Raw genomic sequence first — 25,899 nt, 5'->3', positions numbered from 1 at the left:
GCAGCAGATATATTGTGACAAAGTATTTAGGAAATAGGAAGGCATTCAAGAAAAGGAAAACAAAACAAAAATCTGTGAAAGTTTTGACATGGCTAATAAATATCAATGTAAAAGAATAGGAATGAATAGTGTTATGGCATCTATAGGCAGGGACTGACTTTAAATAACCCTAAAACTTGCCTTAAAAATATAAAGGAGTTTAAAAACTGTGTATCATGCTTAAAGATGCTGATAAGACCATGAATATGTGTCTGTAATAAACCCAAAATGAGACTGTTTCTTTCATGTTGATTGAGCCGAGACTTGCCTTCACATTGCATTCCTACCTGTTTCCAGCTCCTCTAAAATGTTTACTTATCTTGCATAGTTTTCTGAATATTTTTGCCAAACAAATATTTTGAAAAAGAACCCATCCAGCATTGCCTCCTCTCCATACGTATCCTCACAAAAGGAGCAGAAGGGATCTTCTGCAACTTTATTGCCATATATTTTTTTCCTTTCCTTGGCCTTTAGCTTTGGAAGGGACCTAAATGAAATACAAACAACTGTAAGTTGCTCTTTCAAATATAAAAAATATTTTAAAAATAAATTTGCAGTGCAGTACTGGCTTTCTATATAAGATTCGCTTTAAAGACTACTTATAAATTCTTCAACTTTTATACAAATTTTTAAGAAAGTTCACCTTTATATGCAGTTGATAACAGCTCAGCCTGTTTTCAAGCTTTTGGGTACCAGGCAAACAACCATGAATTAATGATATCTACATTCCAAAGTAAATATATATGTGTATGTATATAAACCTTGCTAGGAAAAAGCCTGATATTCAGCCCTTAACTTGCTAGCTGCTTTTCTAAGACTATAAATGTGACTTGGTTTGTGTAAGGAAACCTCTGTGGGAAGGGCATGACCTACTTTATAGAGTCACACATTTGCCATATAATGAATAAGTACTGCGTTACTTGTAGAGGGTTGATGGAGGGTGCCTTCCAATATTACTGAGGAAAAACAACTGGAAATTTGTTGATGTAAATATAAAAGGAAAGAATAATAATTTTCATGGGGAACAAAAGACTGTGTTTTAAAAGGTTTGCTACTGGTGTTGTACATGTGTCAATGATTAAATGTAAGACTATAAATATTAAATATTCCTCTGATTTTGTTACAGATTTTTATGTAAATACAAATGAATTAAAAGGGCTATACTATAGGCTATTACCACAAAAGAAAAAAGCAAGAAAAATATTTAACTTCGTAGGAACTTCAAAACTTTTTAAAAATAATTTTTAGAAAATAGAAAAATTCAGATACTAATATTATAGACACTCAACTAAAGGTATCAATTATGTTTTGGCATTTTTTCACTTGCTATTATTTTTTGAGATATATTCATGTTGAGATATAGATCTAGTTCTTCATTTTAACTGTTTAATAGTATTTTATTTTGTGAGCATAATTTATTCACCCATTTTCTTATTGCTGGATATTTGCACTATTGCCATTGCCATTATTATTATTATTGTTACTATTGCTTTTTTTTTTTTTTTTTCTGAGACAGAGTCTTGCTCCATTGCCCAGGCTGGAGTGCAGTGATGTGATCTTGGCTCACTGCAACTTCCGCCTCCCAGGTACAAGTGATTCTCCTGCCTTAGCTTCTCAAGTAGCTGGGATTACAGGTGCCCACCACTATGCTTGGCTAATTGTGTTTTTAGTAGAGATGGGATTTCACCATGTTGGCCAGGCTGGTCTTGAACTCCTGACCTAAGTGATCCACCCACCTTGGCCTCCCAAAGTTCTGTGATTACAGGTGTGAGCCACCACACCCAGCCCTAAGATTGCTGCTTTTAGCATTGTTTAAATTAACTTCCTACATATCTCTCAGATGGGAAAGATTATCTGTATTATATCCTAGAAGTGGAATCCCTGCATCACAGATTTAAAGAGTTTTATTTTTCTTGAGGTAGGGTCTCATTCTGTCACCCAGGCTGGAGTACAGTGGTGTGATTATAGCTTACTGCAGCCTTGAACTCCCAGGCTCAAATGTTTTCTTGCCTTAGCCTCCAAAGTAGCTGGGACTACCGGCATGTACCACCATGGCCGGCTAATTTTAAAATTTTTTTTCGTAGAGACAGGGTCTGGCTATGTTGCCCAGGCTGGGCCCAAGCTCCTGAGCTCAAGTGATCCTCTTGCCTCGGACTCCCAAGGTGCTGGGATTACAGGTGTGGGCCACTGTGCCAGGCCAGTTTACAGAAATTTTAAGTCTTATTTCTGCAGACTTATCTAAAGACACTGTTGTGTTTACATTTATTGTAAGAATCATTGGCTTTGGGGTACCATGGAGTATTATTATCCTGCCATCACACTTGTTATTCTTTTTTTTCACTTGAGCAAAAGGCCCTGCATCAAAATATTAATTAATATCTAGTATTCCTTTCAGATGACACGGTTTTAGTTAGGACTTCAAAGATCCTGAAAAATAAAGATCCATGGAAATTCAGCCACCCTAGGTTGTTCCTGTTTTCATTTTTTTTTTTTTTTTTGAGATGGAGTCTTGCTGTGTCACCAAGAAGAGTACAGTGGTGCGATCTCAGCTCACCACAACATCTGCTTCCTGGGTTCAAGTGATTCTCCTGCCTCAGCCTCCTGAGTAGCTGGGACAACAGGTGTGTGCCACCATGCCCAGCTAATTTTTGTATTTTTAGTAGAGATGAGGTTTCACCATGTTGCCCAGGCTGGTCTCGAACTCCTGATCTCAGGTGATCCACCTGCCTTGGCCTCCCAAAGTGCTGGGCATGAGCCACCACACCCGGCCCATTTTCATCATTATTAACCCCCATTTATTGAGTGGCCATTATTTCCCAGATAGGGTTATAGGCCTTATGCATGTATTCTCTTTCATTCTCATAATTATGCAAGGTAGATACTATCTTCATTTTAAAGATGAGAAGATTGAGGCACAGAGAAGTGAAACAAATTACCCCAGTGTCACAAATAATGTGCTAAAGGGAGGGTCATAATCCAGGTCTATCTTGCTCTAAAAGTCAAACTCGGCTAGCCATGGTGGCTCACACCTGAAATCCACAAATTTGGGAGGCTGAGGCAGGAGGATCACCTGAGTTCAGGAGTTCCAGACCAGCCTGGGAAACATAGTGAGACCCTGTCTCTACAAAGAATTAAAAAAAAAAATTAGCCAGGTCTGGTGGTGCATGCCAGACTTGGGAGGCTACCTGGGAGGCTGAGGTGGGAGGATTGCATGAGCCCAGCAGTTTGAGTGTACGGTGAGCTGTGATCACACGAGTCCACACCAGCTTGGGTGACAGAGTGAAACCCTGTCTCAAAAATAAATAAATAAATAAGAGCCATACCAATCTCAGAAGTCACATTGCTGCCTACCTTTAAGGATGACGCTACAGGGTCTTCCTCCCATATCTCTCTGCACTATCCCTCCGTGTCCTGTACTACCTTCCCAGGTCCTGTACTGTCTCTCTGTGTCCTGTACTACCTTCCCAGGCCCTATATGATCCTTCCTGTGTCCTGCACTACCTTTCCATGCCCTGTACTATTCCTCCATGTCCTATACTACCTTCCCAGGTCCTGTACGATCATTCCCATGTCCTGTACTACCTTCCCAGGCCCTGTACGATCTTTCCATGTCCTGTACTACCTTCCCAGGTCCTCTACTATCCCTCCATGTCCTGTACTACCTTCCCAGACCCTGTACTATCTTTCCGTGTCCTGTACTACCTTCCCAGGCCCTGTACTAGCCCTCCATGTCCTGTGCTACCTTCCCAGGCCCTGTACTACCTCTCCGTTTCCTGTACCACCTTCCCAGGCCCTGTACTATCTCCCTGTGTCCTGTACTACCTTCCCAGGCCCTGTACTATCCCTCTGTGCCCTGTACTACATTCCCAGGTCCTGTATTATCCCTCAGGGTCCTGTACTACCTTCTCAGGTCCTGTCCTATCTCTCCATGTCATATACTTCCTTCCCAGGCCCTGTTACTATACCTCCATGCCCTATACTACCTTTGCAGTTCCTGTACGATCCTTCCCGTGTCCTGTACTACCTTCCCAGGTCCTGTACTATCCCTCCATGCCCTGTACTACCTTCCCAGGTCCTGTACGATCCTTCCCGTGTCCTGTACTACCTTTCCAGGCCCTGTACTAGCTCTCTGTGTCCTGTTCTACCCTCCTGTGTCCTGCACCACCCTCCTGTGTCCTGTATTTTCTCTGGACTCATAATCGTAACTCTCCCTAGACTAACACATTTTTAAGGTTTTGAACTAACTTTTCTGCTGTTTGCCAAAGGATACTAGTCTGTAATCAGGCTATAATTTTTTATTCCAAATGTTACAATTATTTTTATTCAATGCATTTTTAAGTATCCCTTCTGCACATGGTTCAGTTTATCAATGAGTAGGAATATAGTTGCTTTATGATTGGCCTAAACATTTTTGTTATTTTTAAAGTGTAAGCTAATAACTAAGGTAATGTTATTTCATTTGAGAAGCCAGGTCTGGTACACACAATAAGTTACCTGTCTTATCACTTTTTTGTGCACTTTGTAAACTTAGATTATTTATTCTTCTAATAGCGAAAAACCTGATGTGTTATCCCAGGAGTTGGGGATGGAAGGGGAGAAATCATCCGCGGAAGACCAGATGAGAATGAAATGGGAAAGCCTACATCAAGAATTTAGTACCAAGCAGAAACTACTACAGAATGTTCTGGAACAGGAACAAGAGCCAGTGGTATCAAATATTTTACATTATATATTAACTAATATAAAAGATGGAGAGTTTATGCTGAGGGATTATAACTGCAATCATCTTAATTTTCATGATCGATTTCAAACTAAGACATGAAACCAATTTTTCACTCTACATTTTTCTTAAGTCTATTTCACATTTCCCTTCATAATTATATATTTATATGTGAAAATTTATTTGATTTCTAGACAATATTTTTCCTCAAAGATTATTAATATCTGATTCCGTATTAGCCTAAACCATTACATTTTAAGTGCCCTCTTTCTGTGTGTGTTTTGCAAACTTGAAAAAGTAAGGATGGAAATCAAGGATATGCACATCTAGGACAGAAGGATTTCCACAAATCTGGAACTCAATTGTGAGGCCATCTTATTTTCCATTGCCACTTCCAGTATGTAATAATTTCAGGAGATCTTAATGAGAAACATATTGGGATGTTGGTGGGTCTAGGGCAGGGAAGTGAAGCCAGTGGTCAGCTGGAATAGTTACGGACCCATCTGCAAGGCTGGTTCCTGGGAGGGATACTGTGTGCTGTCGGGCTTGGTTCCACTGGGCATGCCAAATCCAAGGGAATTGAAGACAGCAACAGATGGTTCCAGGTAATGGCTATTACTTCACTCTAAGCAGAAGCCAGGGAACAACTGGAAGTCAGAGGAATTAGAAAGCTAGAGGGCAAATGAGGGAGTCAGGAACACAAGCCAGCCTGGGATGCCTACCACAGCTGTGGCACAGAGGAATTCTTCAGATACAAGACTAGTCCCTTGTCCTGGGCCAGCAGCATCCATCTAGGCTCATTCCAAGTCAGCAGTATTATCGGAGTGAATTCTAAAACCTTTCCTGTTGGTCTGAGGAAGCTGCTGTTCTCTCTGCTCTGGCCAGAACTAGCTTAGGGGCTGGAAGAGGCTGAACTGGAAGCAAAGGGTGTCAATAACTGCAGTGAATTGGAGGAGGGAAAGGCTGGAGCTGAGAAAGTAGGCATTAGAAAGCAGGCGCAACCTGCCAGAGTTAAATGGAAGGAGATGGTCTAAAGCAGGGCTCCCCAACTCCCAGGCTGCAGACAGGTATGGGTCCGTGGCCTGTTAGGAACTGGACCTCACAGCAAGAGGTGAGCGGCGGGCAGGTGAGCATTACTGCCTGAGCTCTGCCTCCTTATTAGATCAGTGGCAGCACTAGATTCTTGTAGGAATGTGAACCCTATTGTGAACTGCGCAGGCGAGTGATCTACGTTGCATGCTTCTGATACGAATTTAATGCCTGATGATCGGAGGTGGAACAGTTTCATCCTGAAACCATCTCTCCCACCACTGAGAAACCAACCCCTGGTGCCAAAAAAGTTGGGGATCGCTGGTCTGAAGGTCATGAGGTATCCCGTCATCTGTGGGTAGCCACTCATACGTCTCTCCAGAGCCATGCTTTCTATTCTGTTTTTATAAAAGCACATGCTTTTGTGAACTTTCTGCCCCCTCACTTTCCCTCTCTGGCCAGGAGGCTTCTTTACCTCTGTCTGCAGAAATAGCCACCAGCTCTGCCCTGGGAAACTTAAAGCACTGCATTCCTGGAAGCAGTTGTCCCAGAAACATATCCACCCTGGCAAATGGTGCCCTATACTTTTTGCGTGGACCTCCTCCCTGTGTTTTAATTCATCCTTCCTCAAATCCCTGATAAAATGTCCTCCAGACTCATAGCTCAAATTCCTTGTTCCTGATACGGATCTTCTGGACTTCACTGCTAGCTCTGCCTTCATATTCTAGTATCCCTCCAATCCTTTGAATAGGAGAGCTATGTACAGTTCTGAATCAGGGACTGCAGTCTTTTCTGACTATCTTAAGTTAGAGAAATTTAGGATATTTCTAGATCTGTGCTTGCTTATTATTCTCCATTCATAAAGCACCTGTGTGATTCATCCGGCATCTGCAGACCTCCTGGGGGTCTCATCCATTACCCGCTTTGATCTTGGAGAGCTGCTTTTGCTCTCAGTTGGAGCCGACACTCCAGCATCCTCCATGCTGTGCTTACTGAGCAAACCTTGTCCTGCCACCACTGATATTCCACAATACCTGGACTGTTCAAATTTAGGTTCATGTTGTGCCTCCCTTGCCTTTGGATTAGAAATAAAAGCATTGAATGTTCTTTTTTAATGACATTTTTGCATTTGAGTGCTTTGTTTCAGCAATCACTGGTCATTTGTACAAAGTGCCTCATAGGTTGTTTTCCTCCCTGTGGTGTGAAAAGGTGAAGGAAAAGGGAGGGAAGAAGCAATTTAGCTGTCAGTTTCCAGGCAGAAAGGGAGCGATCATATAATGAGCACATTTTAAGTTCTAGGTGTTAACATCGCTAACAACGTTGTGGTGAGGCCAATATTATCTCTACTTTGTAGACCCGGAAACTGAGGCTTAGAGAGGCTGGATAATTTCTGAGGGTCTTGGGACTAAGAAGAGGTGAATCTGGAATCAGGAGGCCGATCTCTCTGTTACCTTAGTCCCTCCTCTTTCATGCTACCTTAATGGCAATTTTGTATCCTAGAAATACTTACTACTTTCATATGTAAAAACAGGCACATTTTGGCCTAAAGTTCACTAGGTCAAAGGGCACTAACCTCTTAGAGCAATTTTTGTTAACCTGTTTACTTCCAATGTATTTAGTGCTTCCATGCACAGCAACCTACTTGGCTTCAGGGTGAAATACAGCTCTTGCTTCTGGGAACCTATAACCCAGTAAGGAAACAGCGCATACATTTCTAAAAAAAATTAGGCAACTATGACAGGATCCATAAGCAGGAATTCAAAGGAAACAAAGGTTAAGAAAAAATTGTCAAAAGTTGCTATGATCGGTATGGAAATTAAAGTAGTAGATTTTAAGGGGATGCTGGGTGGAGGATATCCCAGCTGCAATGGGGAATGGGCTTGGCATATTTACAGGATCATGAGTAGTCAGCCTGAAAGGTGAGGAGGTATTTTGAAAAGTCAAAAGAGACTGATGGCTGGGCGCAGTGGCTCACACCTGTAATCCCAACACTTTGGGAGGCTGAGGCGGGTGGATCACATGAGGTCAGGAGTTCAAGACCAGCCTGGCCAACATGGGGAAACCCTGTCTCTACTAAAATTACAAAAACTAGCTTCACATGGTGGTGCACACCTGTAATCCCAGCTATTCAGGAGGCTGAGACAGGAGAATCACTTGAACCCGGGAGGTAGAGGTTGCAGTGTGCCAAGATCGCACCACTACACTCCAGCCTGGGCGACAGAGCAAGACTCCATCTCAAAAATAAAAGAAGAAAAAAAAAGGAGACTGAGTTTGATTGAAAACATGGTCAAAAGTTTGAATGCTGCACCATATCATTGCCCTTATTGGGGAGCCATATGTATACCTAAAAGAGTTTAGAGGAAACAGGGTTAGTAATGAAAGCAAAGAGATCAGTCTAGGTCTTGTATTTAGGATGGATTATTTCACTATAGGTACTGCTAAAACCAAGAAGAAAAGTTGAGAGGAAAGCTGTGATAAGATTTTTTTATGATTGCTAATAGCTTTCTTATTTAGTCAATTTTAAGAAAAATTACTCTATTATTTTGAAAAACTACATATATTCATTATAATAATTCGCATAATGCAGCCAAGTACAAAGATGAAAATGAAAAAGAACAATTGTAACAATTCCTATATTCTGTAAATCAATTTAATCTTTGAATTCCTCAGTGCTCGTAACCAATCCTTTTAGCATATCTTTTTAATTCCTAAATTTTTAATTTTGATCCCGCTCTCAGGTATTAAGTCCATTGTCAAGTAACTTTTTTCAAAAAAAAAAAAACTCAGATTCTATCATGTTTGGGAATATCAGCTAGTTGCCTCTATATTTGATGGACATTTTTCTGTCATACTTTTATCCCGTCAGAATTTGTTTTTATATCTGTGTTTGTCTTCTGGCATTGAATGAAGCTTTAGAAAAATCTAACATCAGTCTACTGTTTTTCCCCATATTTATTTTTTGTTGTTGTTCTCCATGTGGATGCCAGAAGAATTATTTAGTTTTCTTTAAGTTTCAACAGCTTATCTAGGCTATGTCTGATGTTAAGTGTCCTGCTATCATATTTTTCCTGTAACACAATGTACTTTTTTTATATTTAAGAATCAAGATTTGCTTCTTTATTAATTTTAGGGAATTTTTGGGTATGATTTAGATTTATTTTATGCCATATTTATTATATCTCTGCTTCAGGGACATCCATTATTCTTGTGTTAGATCATCTTTTTTCTGTACCTGTTGACTTATTTTTAGTTGTACTGATCTTTGTTTTTTTAAAATTTGGATTCACTTTTCATCTGATTATTGCAAGATTTTTCTCTATGCCAGTGATTCCATTTTCAGCAATGTCTGTTCTCATCCTTTCTGTTTCTAATTTATTTATGTCTTAATGTCATTTATTTCATAAAATTCGCAAGCCACATTTTAATTTAATTTTCTTTTTTTATAATGTCATCTTTTGTGTGTTTTGAAACAGGGTCTTGCTCTGTTGCCCATGCTGGAGTGCAGTGGCGTGATATCAGCTCACTGCAATTTCTGCCTCTGGTTCAAGCGATTCTCGTGCCTCAGTCACCTGAATTGCTGGGACTACAGACGTGTGCCACCACACCCAGCTAATTTTTGTATTTTTAGTAGAGACAGGGTTTCACCATGTTGGCCAGGCCGGTCTTGAACTCCTGGCCTCAAATGATCTGCCCACCTCAGCCTCCCAGAGTACTGTGATTACAGGCATGAGCCATCGTGGGTGGCCTGCTTTATTTTATTCGTATATAATATTTGTACATATTTCTGGTGTACAGTGTGATGTTTGGATACATGTATACAGTGTGTAATGATCAAGTCGGGGTAATTAGCAGACTCATCATCTCAAACATTTATCACTTCTTTGTGGTTGGGACATTCAAAATACTCTCTTCTAGCTATTGAGATATACAATATGTTATAGTTAACTATGTTTGACCTCCTGTGTAATAGAACACCAGAACTTATTCCTCCTATCTGTCAGACATTTTTTTCCACTGCTTAAAAAAAAATCCATCCATGGAAACATTGCCATTGATGCATCTGGCCACTGTGTTCAGTGGACGTGGTATGTTGTGGAAGTTATATTTCTCTAGAAGAAATTTTCATATGGACAGTTTTTTCAGCATCTATTTCAGCGTGCATTTCCAAATGAGAATACTGGGACATAATGCATATGCTCTTCAACAAGCTGCCTTTGTTTGTCTACAGCTTTATAGCAGGCCAAATCGACTCTTGCCTGGTGTGCCACTGTACAAAGGGGACGTGCCGACCCAAGATAAATCTGCAGTTACATCTTTGCTGGATGGACTGAACCAAGCCTTCGAGGAGGTTTCATCCCAGGTAAGGCTGAGCATGAGACCCAACACTAGTGATGAGCGCTGAAACAAAGATCACTAGACCCTGGAGTCCCATCCTATTTATTTTTTATTTATTTATTTATCTTTTTGAGACCGAGTCTCGCTCTGTCACCCATTCTGACTGCAGTGGCGCAATCTCGGCTCACTGTAACCTCCGCCTCCTGGATTCAAGCGATTCTCCTGTCTCACCCTCCCGAATAGCTGGGACTACAGGCACGTGCCACCACACCCAGCTGATTTTTTTTATTTTTAGTGAAGACGGGGTTTCACCATGTTAGCCAGGATGGTCTTGATCTCCTGACCTCGTGATCCGCCCACCTCAGCCTCCCAAAGTGCTGGGATTACAGGCGCGAGCCACCACGCCTGGCCCCATCCTGTTTCTTGTTTTTTATTTTATTTTTTTCAGAGTCTTGCACTGTCACCCAGGCTAGAGTGCAGTGGCACGATCTCGGCTCACTGCAACCTCCACCTTCTGGGTTCAAGTGATTCTCATGCTTCAGCCTCCTAAGAAGCTGGGAGTACAGGCACATGCCACCACACCTGGCAAATTTTTGTATTTTTTAGTACAGATGGGGTTTTGCCCTATTGGCCAGGCCAGTCTTGAACTCCTGACCTCAAGTGATCTGTCTGCCTTGGGCTACCAAAGTGCTCAGATTACAGGTGTGAGCACTGCGCCGGCCCCATCCTGATATTTTTCCCAGATTTTCAAAACACTGAAATTGATTATTGGACCCTGTTTTGTGTTTCCCAGAGTGGAGGGGCAAAGAGGCAGAGTATACACTTGGAGCAGAAGTTGTATGATGGGGTCTCAGCCACCTCTACTTGGTTGGATGACGTTGAAGAACATTTATTTGTTGCCACAGCACTTTTACCAGAAGAAACAGAGGCTTGTCTCTTCAACCAAGAGGTAAGTTTAGTAGTTCCTGCCTGTGTGTGTATAACATTACAAAGCACTTGACATTTTGATGGGATAATTAATTTTATGCATAAAGAAAGTCAAACATAAAACAATTCTAATAATGCAGAACATAATTGCTTAAATGGAGAATATTTATAGTTTGCATTTTCATTATTTGTCTTGTGTAAGTAAGAGGGAAAAATGGGAAACCTTTGTAGAAACACTGTTATGTATCACAATTCTTCCAAATATGAAACACATGCTTAAAAAAAGTACCAAATTCCTAAATAGCACTTTACATTGCTCATTATTACTAGTGAATGAGGTAAAGTCTCTGAGAGCAACTTCCTGAAATGTATAGAAGTATTTGAAAGAGGTTCCAGTTGTCTTAGGTCTAATTATTACTAAGCAGCCAGAGAGATTTTGTTGACTTTCTATGAGAAAATAACTTGATTTGCATATCAATTCATATATTTAAACACTGAAAAATGCCCTTTTATCACCTCTAGATTCTTGCCAAAGACATTAAGGAAATGTCTGAAGAAATGGATAAGAACAAAAACTTGTTTTCCCAAGCTTTCCCAGAGAATGGTGATAATCGAGATGTTATTGAAGATACTTTGGGTTGTCTTTTGGGCAGGTTATCCTTGCTAGACTCAGTAGTGAATCAACGATGCCATCAGATGAAAGAAAGACTTCAGCAAATACTGAATTTCCAGGTAAGTAAGACATTATCAAAGGATACTTGACCATTCTCTAGGTATTCAATAATAGTCAGTCACGAGTCTGTGTTACAAACCTGGTTGTTGTTTTTTTAAATGCATAATGAAGAACAAGAGCATTGTAGAAAATGAAGGAGGTTGAATTAAAGGATTAGAAGCTAAAGATTTTTTGCTCCTAGAAATGGAAGTTTGAGAAAACCACCCACTTCAAACTAAGAACTGAATAGAATTATAAATTCAATCAATAAAAGTCAAATTTATGGATCATTATAATTATAATTATAATTTTTAGTTGCTAATACCGGAGTTTAAACACATTGCGAAAGAATACGCAGAAAATGGCCAGGCATAGTGGCTCATGCCTGTGATCCCAGCACTTTGGGAGGCCAAGGCAGGTAAATCATTTGAGGTCAGGAGTTTGAGACCAGCTTGGCCAGCATAATGCAACCCATCTCTACTAAAAATACAAAAATTAGCAGGGTGTGGTGGTGCAGGCCTGTAATCCCAGCTACTTGGAGGCTGAGGCAGGAGGATCGCTTGAACCCAGGAGGCAGAGGTAGCAGTGAACCAAGATTGCACCACTGCACTCCAGCCTAGGTGACAGAGCAAGACTCTGTCTAAAAAAAAAAAAAAGAGTATGCAGAAAGTGTTGGAATATAGAAAGGGCCACAGACTGTAGTACCTAAGAGTCTTTGAAAGTGGCTGTGGTCTAATTACTTCTACCTGTGTTAAAATGTATTACATTACTTTCCAATCTTAACTCCTCAGAATTACTGCCTTTTAGCCCCATATTATAATTCTCATTGTGTGCTTAGGAAACTTTTCCTATGATTATACGCTGGAACAAATGCAAAAGCTGCTGATAAACTTTTAGTGCTGATTTTTCATTCCTAATAAAAAGCACTCTTTGAGAATACATAAGTTTTGATTGAATGTTATTTTTAACCAACATGAAAGATTTTATAAAATAGAGACATGTCATTAGGACCAAGAGTTTAATGTAGAGTTTGATTTGCAAAAAAAAAAAAAAAAAAAATACTACAAAGTGTCAAATAAATGTAGCATTAGCCAAGAAACATGGAATTTCCATGACATTCATTTAGAGGCACAAATTACCACTGCCTTCTGTAGTCTACATTCTTAAAACCACAGAGTAAAACTATCACAAACATTTGAGTTTCATTTTTTTATTCACAAAATATTTTATCATATTCATTGTCTTTAATCTTTGCAACATCCTGCAAACATTGTTCTAATAATAATTTTGCAAAGTCAGAATAGTAAACATTAAACATGTAGTCTCCAAAGCTAACAGTCTGGATTCAAATTCTGGCTTTGTCACTTACTGCTATATAACTTTGCAGCTTGACTTCCTTGAACCTTGGTATCCTCAACTATCAAATCATACTCATACTCATATTAATTGCCTCATAGACTGTGGTGAGGATGAAATGAGTTGAGATGTGTTTAAAATACTCTCAACAGTGCCTGACATAGTAAGCACTCAGCAAGTGTTGTTACTGTTATTAATAGTAGTATTATAAGAGATACAGAATCTAAAACCAAGAGAAAGATTAAATTCCTTCAATGTTACTCAACCATTAAGAACTAGAGCCAGGATTTTACTCAAAGAATATATATATTTTTGTATTTTATCATATTAGGGTGATCTCAGGGAAGATGGAGAATGTGGGCCTTCATTAGAGTCTCTTAAATTTTATCCAATATCCTTTGCCAGTTGATGGTACCACCAGCAACTCAGTCTTGTCCCTGAATCAGTGGCACTGCTATCTAGCATCTTCCCTGATAGTTACCCCCCGCAAGATGATCAAGTCAGAATCCCCCAGTGCCTCAGCAGTCCCTTTTGCTCTCATTCCCCATATCTTTTGTGAATCGCATTTAGTATCTTTAGTACTTTCATACTCTTAAATTTTATTGGTAATTATCACCAGTCATAGTAAAATATGAATTAGGCATGAATGCTCTGGAACTTATTTTGTTTTAAGGATCTAAGAGAATCATGGAATTCTCTTTAAATCACGTTCTCTATTTTTCTTCTGCCAACAAGTTTCTATTTGTTGGTGGCCAGCTCACGAACAAAAAGACATTTCAAAATATTTGTGTTCCAATTTAGTTGAGAGAAAGTTTCCAATGTTAACATAATTAAAGGTCAAGTCACAAACCATTTTCTTTTTTGTTTTAACTTTGCACCAAACACCTTGGTATGCTGTCAGTCCTCCGCAGTTACTGGAAGGGTATGCCTCCATTCTGCATTTGATCTTTGAGGATTAGCTTTTGCCAGACTGCTAACATTATTCTATACCAAAAAGGCCATTTGGAAGGATACATAGATGTTATGTAGATGTACATTACATATATAGAATCACAATAAAGTCAATTATGAACTATTTTGTATTTTTAAAAATTTTTACCCATGGACGTAACCTCAAATAAATTCCCCAAACATATAATTGTGTATTGTAAATTATTTTAAAAATTGGAAAATGAATGAAAGAATTCTTTAATGAATGAGGCAGCACAACTGATTTTATTTTATTATTTATTATTATTATTATTTTTTGAGACAGAGTTTTGCTCTTGTTGCCCAGGCTGGAGTGCAATGGGGAGATCTCAGCTCACTGCAACCTCCGCCTCCTGGGTTCAAATGATTCTTCTGCCTCAGCTTCCCAAGTAGTTGGAACTACAGGCATGTGCGTCATGCCCAGCTAATTTTTGTATTTTTTAGTAGAGATGGGCATTCACTGTATGATGGCCAAGCTGGTCTCGAACTCCTGACCTCAGGTCATCTGCCTGCCTCCACCAACCAAAGTCCTGGGATTACAGGCGTGAACCACTGTGCCCAGACACAACTGGTTTTAAAGCTTGAAACTTTCTACAAATCTGTTTCTCAATGGCTGGAATCCTGCTCCTTTTTGCCCTGCCAATAATTCCAGAGACTATAAGAAAAAAAAAAAGTGATGTATTTTATGTTTGTAATATATGGATACCTTAATTATCCTGTTGTATCACAAATGTAATAATACAAAATAGTTTAATTCTTTGCATTTTTATTTTTAAGAAAATGTCAATATCCATGTGATTACTAGCACCTCTTAAAGTTTTTATTTAGTAATTTTAAAATCAATCGTATTCTTTGCTTTACTATCTTCTTGACTAGTCTCTCCCAATAATTAGTCTGACTTCCAGAAATATGAACTCTGTGTTTCCTATCACCCTGAGTAGAACATAGTTAAGAGAGAAAATATGCTATTAAAAGCATAAAAATGGGCTGGGTGCGGTGGCTGATGCCTGTAATCCCAGCACTTTGGGAGGCTGAGGCAGGTGGATCACCTGAGCTCAGGAGTTCGCGACCAGCCTGGGCAAGACAGTGAAACCCCGTCTCTACTAAAAATACAAAAAATTAGCCAGACGTGGTGGCCCGTGCCTATAGTCCCAGCTACTTGGGAGGCTGAGGCAGGAGAATTGCTTGAACCCAGGAGGTGGAGGTTCCAGTGAGCCGAGATCGCGCCACTGCACTCCAGCCTGGGTGACAAAGCAAGACTCTGTCTCAAAACAAAACAAAGCATAAAAATGGCATACAGGAAATCCATATATGCACTCTTCATTTCTAACCCATGTTATGTTATATATACTTAGCTACTCATTTAGATTAACTGGATGAATGTTATTATACATACATATGTAGATAATGTAGGCTTCTGTTCAAAGGAATGCAGGACATCTTTTACTAGACTGAAAAACAGATAAATGTGTGATGGTTTTAATGGCCCACGTGAACTTACTCTGAACACAGTTGAATGATACAGACCTAGTAACTCATATGTAAAACTATTGTTTCTAGTATTTTTCCAGGGCTGTTATTATAATTTCCTATTTAGTTAGCCACTAGACTTGCAGATTGCCCTGAGTTTTGGTTAGTGGCAACCATTCTAGTTCTCATGTTCGGCACTATATTTTCAATTTTATAATTTTTACTGCATAATGCACCCGTTATTTTGCTTTTTAGACCTGAATTTGCATTATAAAGCCTTCACATGTTCTTATAGATGTTTTTCTTCCTTGGTATGATTATCCTTCTACTTATTAGACAGTCAGAATGTTTGCATGTTGGTGATGTGTGTGATCAGGCCCTGGTGAAGAGGTCCTGAGTTGAGCTTTAACCTCTGACGAATATATGTTTGCTGACTATTATGAAATAGAACTTATTTGTTGATATTTTAGAGAAAAAAAATAAATTTTTTGGTAATTTTTTTTTGAGATAAGGTCACCCAGGCTGGTATGTAGTGGCGTGATCATAGCTCACTGCAACCTCAAACTCCTGAACTAAAGGGATCCTTCCACTTCAGCCTCCCAAGTAGATAGGACTACAGGCATGCCACTAGTCCACTTATTTTTTTTTTTTTTTAATCTTTTTGTAGAGACCGGGTGCACTTTGTTGCCCAGGCTGGTCTTGAACTCCTGGCCTCAAGTGATCTGCCTCAGGCACCCCAAATTCTGGTATTACAGAGATGAACCACTGCACCTGGCCAAAATTTTTTATAATTTAAATATTCTTCTAATTTATTATTCCCTGTAGAATTAAGTACCAACATTCTAATAGTTGTCTCCTTTTTGTACAAATCTAACTCAATATAAATATATTTGGACATTTAAATGAGTAATATTTTTGAACAAAATACCTAACAAGATCTTTTTTGTGTGTTGTCTCTTCACATGTTTTTGGTCACCATGGATAATATTTATTTTCTAAACTTCTGGATGGCTTTTTTTAAAGCTTGTGCAAATTTTCCAAAAATAGAAGAAGAAACGGATGGAGGGAGGGAAGGAGAGGAGAGAGCAAAATGGAAATCATATGATTCTTAAGTATCATATTATTTCTCAAATCAGGATAACACCTATAGGTTATTTCCCTAGATAAGAGCCACTAACATAATATTTCTGTGCAATGTTTGACTGTGCTCATTTATGTCGGATGTGATGAGATTAGGGTGACAAGCATTGCTTTTTACTTGTATGGTTCAACTTCGTTTGTGTTATGTAGAAAATACTTTGGGTAACAGATTCTTCAGGAGTCAGTTTTAGCACATAAGGAAATTGTTACCAGTTCCTTTTACCTTCCCATAGCACAGTATTGTTTCTCCTGGAAATTAAATTTCTATGCCTGTATATTATTTCTTAGAATCTGTGTTATATTTACAAGTATTTTGAATTCCCTGTTACACATTTTGAGTTTTCCTGTTGCTTTCCTCCTTAGAATGATCTGAAAGTGCTGTTTACATCACTGGCTGACAACAAATACATCATTCTGCAGAAACTGGCAAATGTGTTTGAACAGCCCGTTGCAGAACAAATAGAGGTATTTATAGCTGCCTTTTCCTAGAAGAGAAAATGCATAGAGGAGATATGACTTACTAAGAAATTTTAAATATTCTATGAATGATTAATGGCTCACAGTAGCACTTTTGTTTGTAGTATTTTTGTTTTTGAGTACTGGGTTTGAATAACATACCAGGTGACATTGACTCTGTTACTTACATCTGCACAGAACTAGGAAATGTGAGCTGGGAAAAGGTATCCATGGCAGATGCTGACCTGAAGGAGTTTTCCGCCCAATGATGAGATTAGATATGAACCTCAATGACATAGGGCAGAAAGTCAGACTGTCCTGGGAGAGGTACTGACAAAGCACTCAGACCCTTCTGGCCTCCAGCAGAGGTTGGATTAGGGAAGCTTTGTAGAGGGACATTTGAACTGAACTTGAGAGTTTGGATACACAACAACAGGAAAGAAAGATATCACGGTAAAGAGGACAGCAAGAATAAAGGCACAAATTGTTAGAGAATTCTGAGCACTTAGGGAGAAACACAGGTGATCCTATTTTAGCTGAATTTAAGATAAATGAAAGTGACTGAGGACAAATAAGATTGGATATGTAAATTTAAGGCAGTTTGTAGGGCCTGTTGAATGTGAGACTTTGGACTTTATTCTATGAACTAGTTACCTGTACACTTTATTTGTTGCATGCCTCATTAGCTAAAAAAAAAAAAAGGAAATAAATATGCAGCATAAATGTATATATTTTTATTTATTTATAAATTATAAGCAATTTATGTTATAAATCACAATTAAATTCAGCCACATTTATTTTCACTTTTTGTTTGTGTACATGCTACAACCAAAATTGAAAATGAATGTGGTTGAATATAAATGAAAGATCTAGTGTTTCATCCTGGTAGATCATCTTGCACACTCTTGGGTGTTTAGACTCAGCTGGGAGATCCCTGGCCATGGAAAGTTGTAGGGGATTTTTGCAGGTAAAAATGAATGGCAGTTCTAGATCTTGCTTCTGGATGGTTTACATGACAGCACCAGGGTCAGGAAACAGGAGATCCATCATGAGGCTTCATGTAGCTGTACTGGAGAGAAAGAATGAGAACCCAAACTGGCATGATGGCATGAAAATGCGGAGGATAGAAGAAATGAGAGGGAATGTTAGAACATCTCCTGTTTCATAAGCTAAGTAATTATGAAAAGTGTATTTTTTAGTAGAATTTTCTGATTTAATTTCAGTGAACTTCCCAGGAATCTATGGATAGACTATAGAGAATAATCTGACATATAATGTGTGTGTGTGTGTGTGTGTATATATATATAAAAAAATAAAATATATATATTTTAATTTGGAGGTAGGGTCTCACTTTGTTGCCCAGGCTGGTCTGGTCTTGAACTCCTGGGCTCCAGCAGTTCTCCCATCTCAGCCTCCCAAAGTGTTGGGATTATGGGTGTGAGCCACTGCATCCGGCTGTGCATTTTTCTTGACCATAATTTCATCTGCTTTTTAAAGAGATTTCTCATTTCCCCCCATTAAAAATCTTTTTGTTTTTTTTTCTTGGCTTATAATGTATGTGTGACTCCAAAAAAGACTGGAGCAACTGTAGTGATGTCTTGCTTTGGATTTCTAATATGAATTATAAGATATGTATGATCACACGTAATAATTTTTACTAATTTTTGACCAATATAACTGAATGTCACAGATGAAGAAATAACCAATTAGATTTTTTTCTTTGAATAAATGGAATGCAACTAATGAACATGCTAATTCCATGCCTACCCAACTTGGATTAAAAAGGCAATAACAGCAGAGGGCATGGGGAAGACACACCTCACTCAATATAGTCATCTCTGAAGTTGTGCTGTTCCAATCCAGAGCAGTTCTCTTGCCTCATAAGCCTGGTGCACAGTTGTCTTCTTGGATTTCCCTTCACTACCATCCTGAGAATTCCTTCATTTCTTCCTATGTTGGATCTTCTCTCTTCTGAATCCCAAGTCTTTCTCTTTACTGCATTGCTTCCCTGTTTGGTTAGTGCATGTCCTTTCTTAGAAAGGGTACATGATAAGTGTATTTTTCCAGATGTACGTCTGAAAATGTTCTTATACCATGTTCACACTTTATTGATCGCTTTGCTGTTTTTATGTGATCCTTCAGGGTCATTTGTTGAACATGAATTCTTTTGGAGTTTCAAGGCTTTTTCTCCATTGTTTTCTAGCTCTCTGTGTTGTCTTAAGGAATCTAAAAACATTCTAATTCCCAAGGTTTCCAGTGTCCTGAAATTTCACAATCACATGCCTTGGGGAGGATCTATTTTTATCCACTGGACTGGGAGCTCAAGGGGCTCTTCTGATTTGGCAGCTGTCATCTTTCTGTTCTGGAAAATTTTCTAGTGATTTATTTAATACGTTTCTTTCCTGCATTTTACCTGTCATCTTTTCTGGAGAACTCCTTTCTGTCAGATACTCTGGTTCAACCCTTTAATTGTCTTACCAAGAGACCTTTCTCTGTCTTTTTGCTCTGCTTTTTGAGAAACGTCCTCAATTTCAACTCCAGACTCTTATACTGAGTTTGGCATTTCTGTCCTCATTTATTTAATTTTTCCAGAGCTCACTTTGGTTCTCTGAATGATCCTTTTTGTAGTGTTTTTTATTTTTTTTTAATGAATACATTATCGTTTATATCTTTCTGGGTATATTAATGGTTTTTTTTTTGTTTGAAGTTCTACTTTTCCTGTATAATCTGTTTTCTTCCAGCTTGCTTTTATTTGTTTGCTTCTGTTAGTCCCCATCTTTCATGTCATCGAAAGGCATATTGAAATCTTTTGTTGCCTATTCAGGTTTCGGATGGAGGACTAAACAGCTGAAGGGGAACTCTGTGTGGGATGGAACATGACAATTTTAAGAGTTCCTGCAGGATGGTCTCTATAGACCATTGAGAATCCTTCTGTCAAATTGTCAGGCCTGTCTTATTGGTGTTTTCAGATATTTTTCCCTCTCCTGTCTGGAGACTGGAGCCCTGACTGCAGCACTTCTTGCCCCAGGGAGAGAAGACTCAGGGTCCCCACATTCAGCATGCAAGGAGCTTTCAGTTATTTCATCCCTTGCTTTCAGTCAAGCACTCAAGCTCACAGCTCTGTCCAGTGCCCCTCAGTCTGTTTTACCTTCTCCGGAAAACACACTTTCAGTCTTTTACCCGGGAAGAAAAAGGGACAGTATAGAATAAGGAGGGGCGTCTGTGGGTTAACTGTCCTTTAAGCAGCTCTTCACTAACCCTCCTTACTTAGCACCCCAGCTGACTTCACCCAGAGTTCCAGAGATTTCTGTTGCTCTGAAGTGGGTGGCGGAGCTCCTCCACTGGTTTAGAATTCAGCTTCCCCAGATTTCCTAAGTCAATTATCATGTATTCTTTTAACTTCTAGCTCCCAGCGTATTGTCGGCACTGTTTTCTTTTCTGTTCCCTTGTCCTTTTAGATTTATGGGGAAAAAATATGCCAAAAAACAAGCAAACAAAATACTCACTCTGACTGTAGGGGGTTTTCAGGAAAGAGAACATTGGACACATGTGTTTCATCTGCCATCTGGAGTCTTGTTTTTGTCCTCCTTCAGGGGCAACCTCTGTTGCCCTCTTTCCAAATGCCTGCTTAGGCTGCTCCAGGATTTGTGGTCTGGTATCTCCCTTCTCTGATCTCCGCTAATGGGGATGAGTTGCGTTATCGAGTTTAGTACTTACTTATATTCAGCCTTGCTTTATTTTTCTCTGTTTACTCTGGCTTCCTAACCACACCATCAGCTCCTTGAAGGACAGGATGAGATCTTGTTCTGCTTCTACAGACCTCACACTGGGAAGACAAGGCTTAGCAATAGCAGCCACTTGAATACTTGTTGACTGATTGATTTTCCACTTCACAACAAGGAGCACAGATTCCTTGACCATGCTGTAATATATGTTTTGTTGCCTCGCTGAATCTCTCTCCAAAGGTGCTCACAACTACGTTTCAAGGACAGCAGAACATGGTCCCTTAGAAAATCTCAGGCAAATGCCTTTTTTTAACTATGTCCTAAATGATGCTCCTTTTTTTAAGTGTTGCTTTTCAAAAACTCCCTTTTTTGTTTAAGCAAGACATCCTTCTCCCAGCCCTCTACCGTGACTTTCTCCTGCCTCATTATCTGTAAGATAACTGCTCTGTACTAATAAGGGGCCTTCTTCTATTTTCTATATAGCCTCTGAACACGGCTTTTGGTTTGTTTTATTGAAATGATTCCTTTTGCATATATTGAGAATGTTTTACGTGGAGAGGAGGAACACAGAAAGAGATACAATAATCACATCTTCCATGGGGAAATTGTTCATGGAAGTTTTAATAAAATGTCATGGATCTTACCTAGGCAATACAGCAGGCTGAAGATGGACTCAAAGAATTGGATGCAGGAATCATTGAATTAAAGAGGCGTGGTGACAAGTTACAAGTCGAGCAGCCGTCCATGCAAGAACTCTCCAAGCTCCAGGTGCAGCCTTCAGCCATTAGTATTCAGCTGCAGGGGTACATCGAACTTGAAGTCGAGAAAAAATCACTTTATTTTTCTTGGCTTTCTTTATAAAATTCATGCCACTTAGGTCCTAACCTTCCTGCCAAGTAACTCTTAGAAAACTTTCTGAAGCTTAACATATTTAGTACAAGGAAATGAGTTGTTTTCATACTTCTAAGATTCATATGTTTTTCTGACAGTTACTTTATTATTATTCTTATGGTTAAGCATTACAGTATAGTTTAGTTGTAGCATATTATTTTCTACTGTAGAAAATAGAATAATTTTTAATCCTACCTAGAAAAATTTAAAAAAGGGATATCTACCCTCGTATTGCACTGTCTTCAAATACTATTTTAAAAAGCAAATAATCAAAGTAATACTTTTTAGAAAGTGTTTTTTTCTAAGGCAAGAACTATAATTTATCCTCCATATATGTTTGAATGGAATAGAGACATTGTTTCAATTCTAGAACAACAACAACAACAAAAATTAAACTAGAAAGTAGTTGAAATCTAAACAGACTTCCTATCATCCTTCAGGAATAGAGAATAACGCTTTAGGTTAATTTCCTTTCCTAGATATGACATGTAGGCAAGAATCTAATATTGGGGAAGGAAGAAGATCCTTGGATAGTAGACCAACAAAATTTAGCATCAGCTAGGCAATGCAGTTATGTTCGATCAAGAAGAGATTGTGTACAATTGTGTACAGTCACACAGACACACATGTTAGATTTTCTCTGTGTGCATAACTATTGAGAATTAGTAAACTCAGTCCAGTACAGGGTTGTGAGTTCTTTCTTTGAGAAAATAAAATAGACATTATAAACAAAAGAACATTTTTATTTTAACTGTATCTATCCTTTATCTAACGTTTCATAATGTCATAAGCCCACCTCCCCCACTTTGTACTTTTTTAGACAGTTCTCCGACAGCACTTAAGCATCAGGTGTAAGAGTCAAATGTCATTGCCGTAAATAGGCATTAAAATTGAACTCGTCCAGATTGAACCATTTTGGCCTGCTAAACCTTAATGTGATACGTTAATCAGGTCCATATGCCTCAAATAAATTTTGTGTTTGGTGTGTCATCATCTCCTAAAATGTCTTTCCAGTTTAAATAGTTATTTACTCCACCACATTTGGCAAAAATATTGCCTTCTTAAGTTTGAAACTCTTTCTGCTCACATTAAACTCCCCTATTTCTCTAGCTCTTTGCTTGAGGGATAGTCCCAAATATGATTGTTATTTAGCAGGAAAATGTTAAGGATATTATATTCAATTGCTCTGAAATTATATGAATGTTGAGAACACTATAAAAATGGGAATTGCATTTTCTGTGACATGTCCCTCAGCCACATGGACAGTTTTTCAACAGTTTTACCCCACATCTCATCATAAACTATTGATATCCTGAGAAAACGGTTGTCAAATCTACCTCATATATCATTTCTAGGAAACACTCTTACATGTCCTTTAAAATCTTAAAATATTAAGCTTATTTTTTATATACACATCTTTATTTCCTTTCATATTTTAACTTATTAAATTTTTATTTTGTAGTCAATCTAAATTGCATTTTGATATGTGGCATGAGATAAGACTTTATTTTTTTTCAAAGAGTTGAGTTGTTTCCACATTATTTATTGAATATTTATTTTATCCTTTCACTCAGTGACTTCATACTTATGAATTCAGTTTTTTTTTCAGTTTCTCCATTGTGCTTTATTGTCAGTTAGAAATAAAATAAAATTTAAAACAACACGATAAGAATACCAAATAAGATTAATGAAAGAACTTGAACCACCAGGTATCAAGACACTGTAAAGTCACAACCAATATCATAGGCCTGAGAATAAAGGTCCAAAGGTCATTTTTTTTGTGAAACATGTTTTCAAAGTAAGGCTCATAGGAAAGACAAGCAGACAGCCTGCAGGCAGAGCATTTCCACAGGGCACACCCCTGAAGTTATTTTCTTGGCTGGGTCTTGGGCTTAGTACGTTCATAGTTCATATGCTTTTAGAGAGTTGCAAGAATATGAATTGAGAGTGAGTCTTGTGGTCTCTGCTTCTTAGGACATGTATGATGAGCTGATGATGACCATTGGCTCCCGGAGGAGTGGTCTGAACCAGAACCTTACACTCAAGAGCCAGTATGAGAGGGCCCTACAAGATCTGGCTGACCTGCTAGAAACTGGTCAGGAGAAGATGGCAGGAGACCAGAAAATCATCGTGTCTTCCAAAGAGGAAATCCAGCAATTACTTGACAAACATAAGGTACATAACAAAAAAGAGCAAGAGAGAGAGAGAAAATGTAATTGGAAAGCATGCTCTCAAACCCTGATATATATTTAGTAAAACCTAATATTCTCAGTCTTTTATGAGTTCTTACTTGTATAAGTTATTCTTTAAAATGGTCAAAAAATGTATATTCAAACCCACTGGCTTTCAGTAGCACAGAGAAATTATAGAGGATATGTTTCTATAATGTTGTAAGTTAAAAAAGAAAATCAACTTACCTGTAATTTTACCGATCAGTTCCTCACTAGTATTAGCCAGGCTTTCTCTCTAGATGAGCTAAAATAAAAGGAAAACTCAGAGCCTCTCTTCAAAGGAGCCCACCTTCATTCTTAACTCCACCTTTCCCTGTGTTTCCTTTTCTCCCATTTGTCCACCTAGTCCCAGTTGCTCTCTCTGCCCTCCCTTGTCCTGGTCAAGGACTCCTCGCTCACTCCTTGCTCTCCTCTACAAATGCAGACTACTCAGCTCCAGGGTTGGGTTGTGTCTTTTACATGCATTGTTTAGATCCTCTGACCCTTACACATATACTCCTCTAGTTGCTGTAGACCTCAGACTTTCTTCCTGGGAACAGCAAGGCCGTTTACTATGTAATCAAACTTGGGAGGCCCGAAATCACTCCATCGTTGTATGCCACAGCCAAGCTCAGGCTGGACACTACTCCATGGTAGAAGAATGCCTATTTCACTCACACACACACGCACACGCACACACAGCTCTTGCATTATTGGCAATAATTATGGAAAGCAATTTTGCCAGTCCGGAAACCCAGCCTTCTAGACTATGGGAATTTCCTGTAGGGAAACTAAAAAAATCCCATTGGGTTATGGAAGTTTAAATCTTCTACGATTGTGTAGCTCTGTGGTGGCTTGCAAAGGTGGATTTTTTTTGTCTTTTTCAAATTGTTCTTCCTACTTTTTCCCAGACGTTTTTGTCCAAAGCTTCATGATTTATTAAAGCCTTATCATTTGGCTTTGAAAACATTGCTTTAAAGTTCACAGCTGGTGTTTCTCAAATTGTTGACCATAGCAATAAAAGATCATTCTGAGTTATTCCAGAGGGGAAACTAGGATCAATGAGTATAAATAACAGGGAAATAAACCTCAATAGAAAAAGAACTATAAAAGGAGTAAGCTGCCATTGAGCGGACAGCCCTTCTGGCCATGAGAAGTCCAGCCAAAGCTTTCAGGGGAGATGGGCTTGTAAAAGGAATCTCAGCTTTCATTGCATGTTGGGCTAGATGAACTTCAAAGTCTCCTCCAACTTTAGGACTCTGTGATTTGGTAATTGTTGGTTAAAAATAATGATTCTAGCTTCTACTGACCAGCCCATTTTCTGTGGGAGAGTTCTGCAGTGCTGGTGAGAAGCACAGATAAAGCCACACTGCCCTTGGATTTGAACCCCAAGCTCTGCTGTGACTAGCTATGTGACCTTGGGCAAGCTACATAGACTGGGGAGGGCTCAGTGTTCTCATTTGTAAAACTGGAAACAAGACTGCCTATCTCATAGAGTTACAGAGTTGTTAGGAGGATGAGATTAGTCAGATAAAGTATTTATGGAGTGCCTAGCAAACAGTAAGCACATAATTAATGTTAATTGTCATTATCAGTTGCCAGTTCTTCCATTTTATCATGGTACTGGGAACAGGAAATGGGATAAGCTCGATCTCCATCCTCCAGGGTCTATTATACACAAACGGTAACATTTCAAAAGCATTTGTAGGATGGCGCAAGGCCTATGGTTCTGTTATGTGTAGGTATAATACAAGGAAAGCAAATCTATAATATCAATCAGTGCGTATAAAGCTATGCTTGACAACATGGAATGAGCACACAAACATCTTAGAAGTTCAGAAAGTAGAGCCCAAGCCCAGCCATGGAGGAAGGAAAGCAATGTTTTTTGTTGTTTGTTTGTTTGTTTGTTTGTTTTGAGAC

General features: G+C 38.9%; 1 protein-coding gene across 4 annotated transcripts in view; it reads left to right on the top strand.

Moving 5' to 3' along the window:
* The window catches only part of SYNE1 (spectrin repeat containing nuclear envelope protein 1), a 526,037-nt gene that overhangs the window by 373,341 nt on the left and 126,797 nt on the right, over positions 1-25,899 (top strand). For 3 of the 4 annotated variants that reach the window (XM_030809854.1, XM_030809853.1, XM_030809855.1), the window contains 7 exons: positions 4,591-4,747; positions 10,017-10,148; positions 10,917-11,072; positions 11,573-11,782; positions 17,061-17,162; positions 21,527-21,646; positions 23,744-23,944. In XM_030809854.1, coding sequence (XP_030665714.1) covers positions 4,591-4,747; positions 10,017-10,148; positions 10,917-11,072; positions 11,573-11,782; positions 17,061-17,162; positions 21,527-21,646; positions 23,744-23,944 — 1,078 coding nt within the window. The remainder of the gene's footprint in view (positions 1-4,590; positions 4,748-10,016; positions 10,149-10,916; positions 11,073-11,572; positions 11,783-17,060; positions 17,163-21,526; positions 21,647-23,743; positions 23,945-25,899) is intronic. The other variant, XM_030809856.1, reaches the window with a different exon arrangement.

The sequence above is a fragment of the Nomascus leucogenys genome, chromosome 3 (genome assembly GCF_006542625.1).
Source record: "Nomascus leucogenys isolate Asia chromosome 3, Asia_NLE_v1, whole genome shotgun sequence".
Taxonomy (NCBI): Eukaryota; Metazoa; Chordata; class Mammalia; order Primates; family Hylobatidae; genus Nomascus; species Nomascus leucogenys.
The sequence above is the reverse complement of the archived record's forward strand: the minus strand, read 5'-3'. Positions and strand labels throughout refer to the sequence as shown.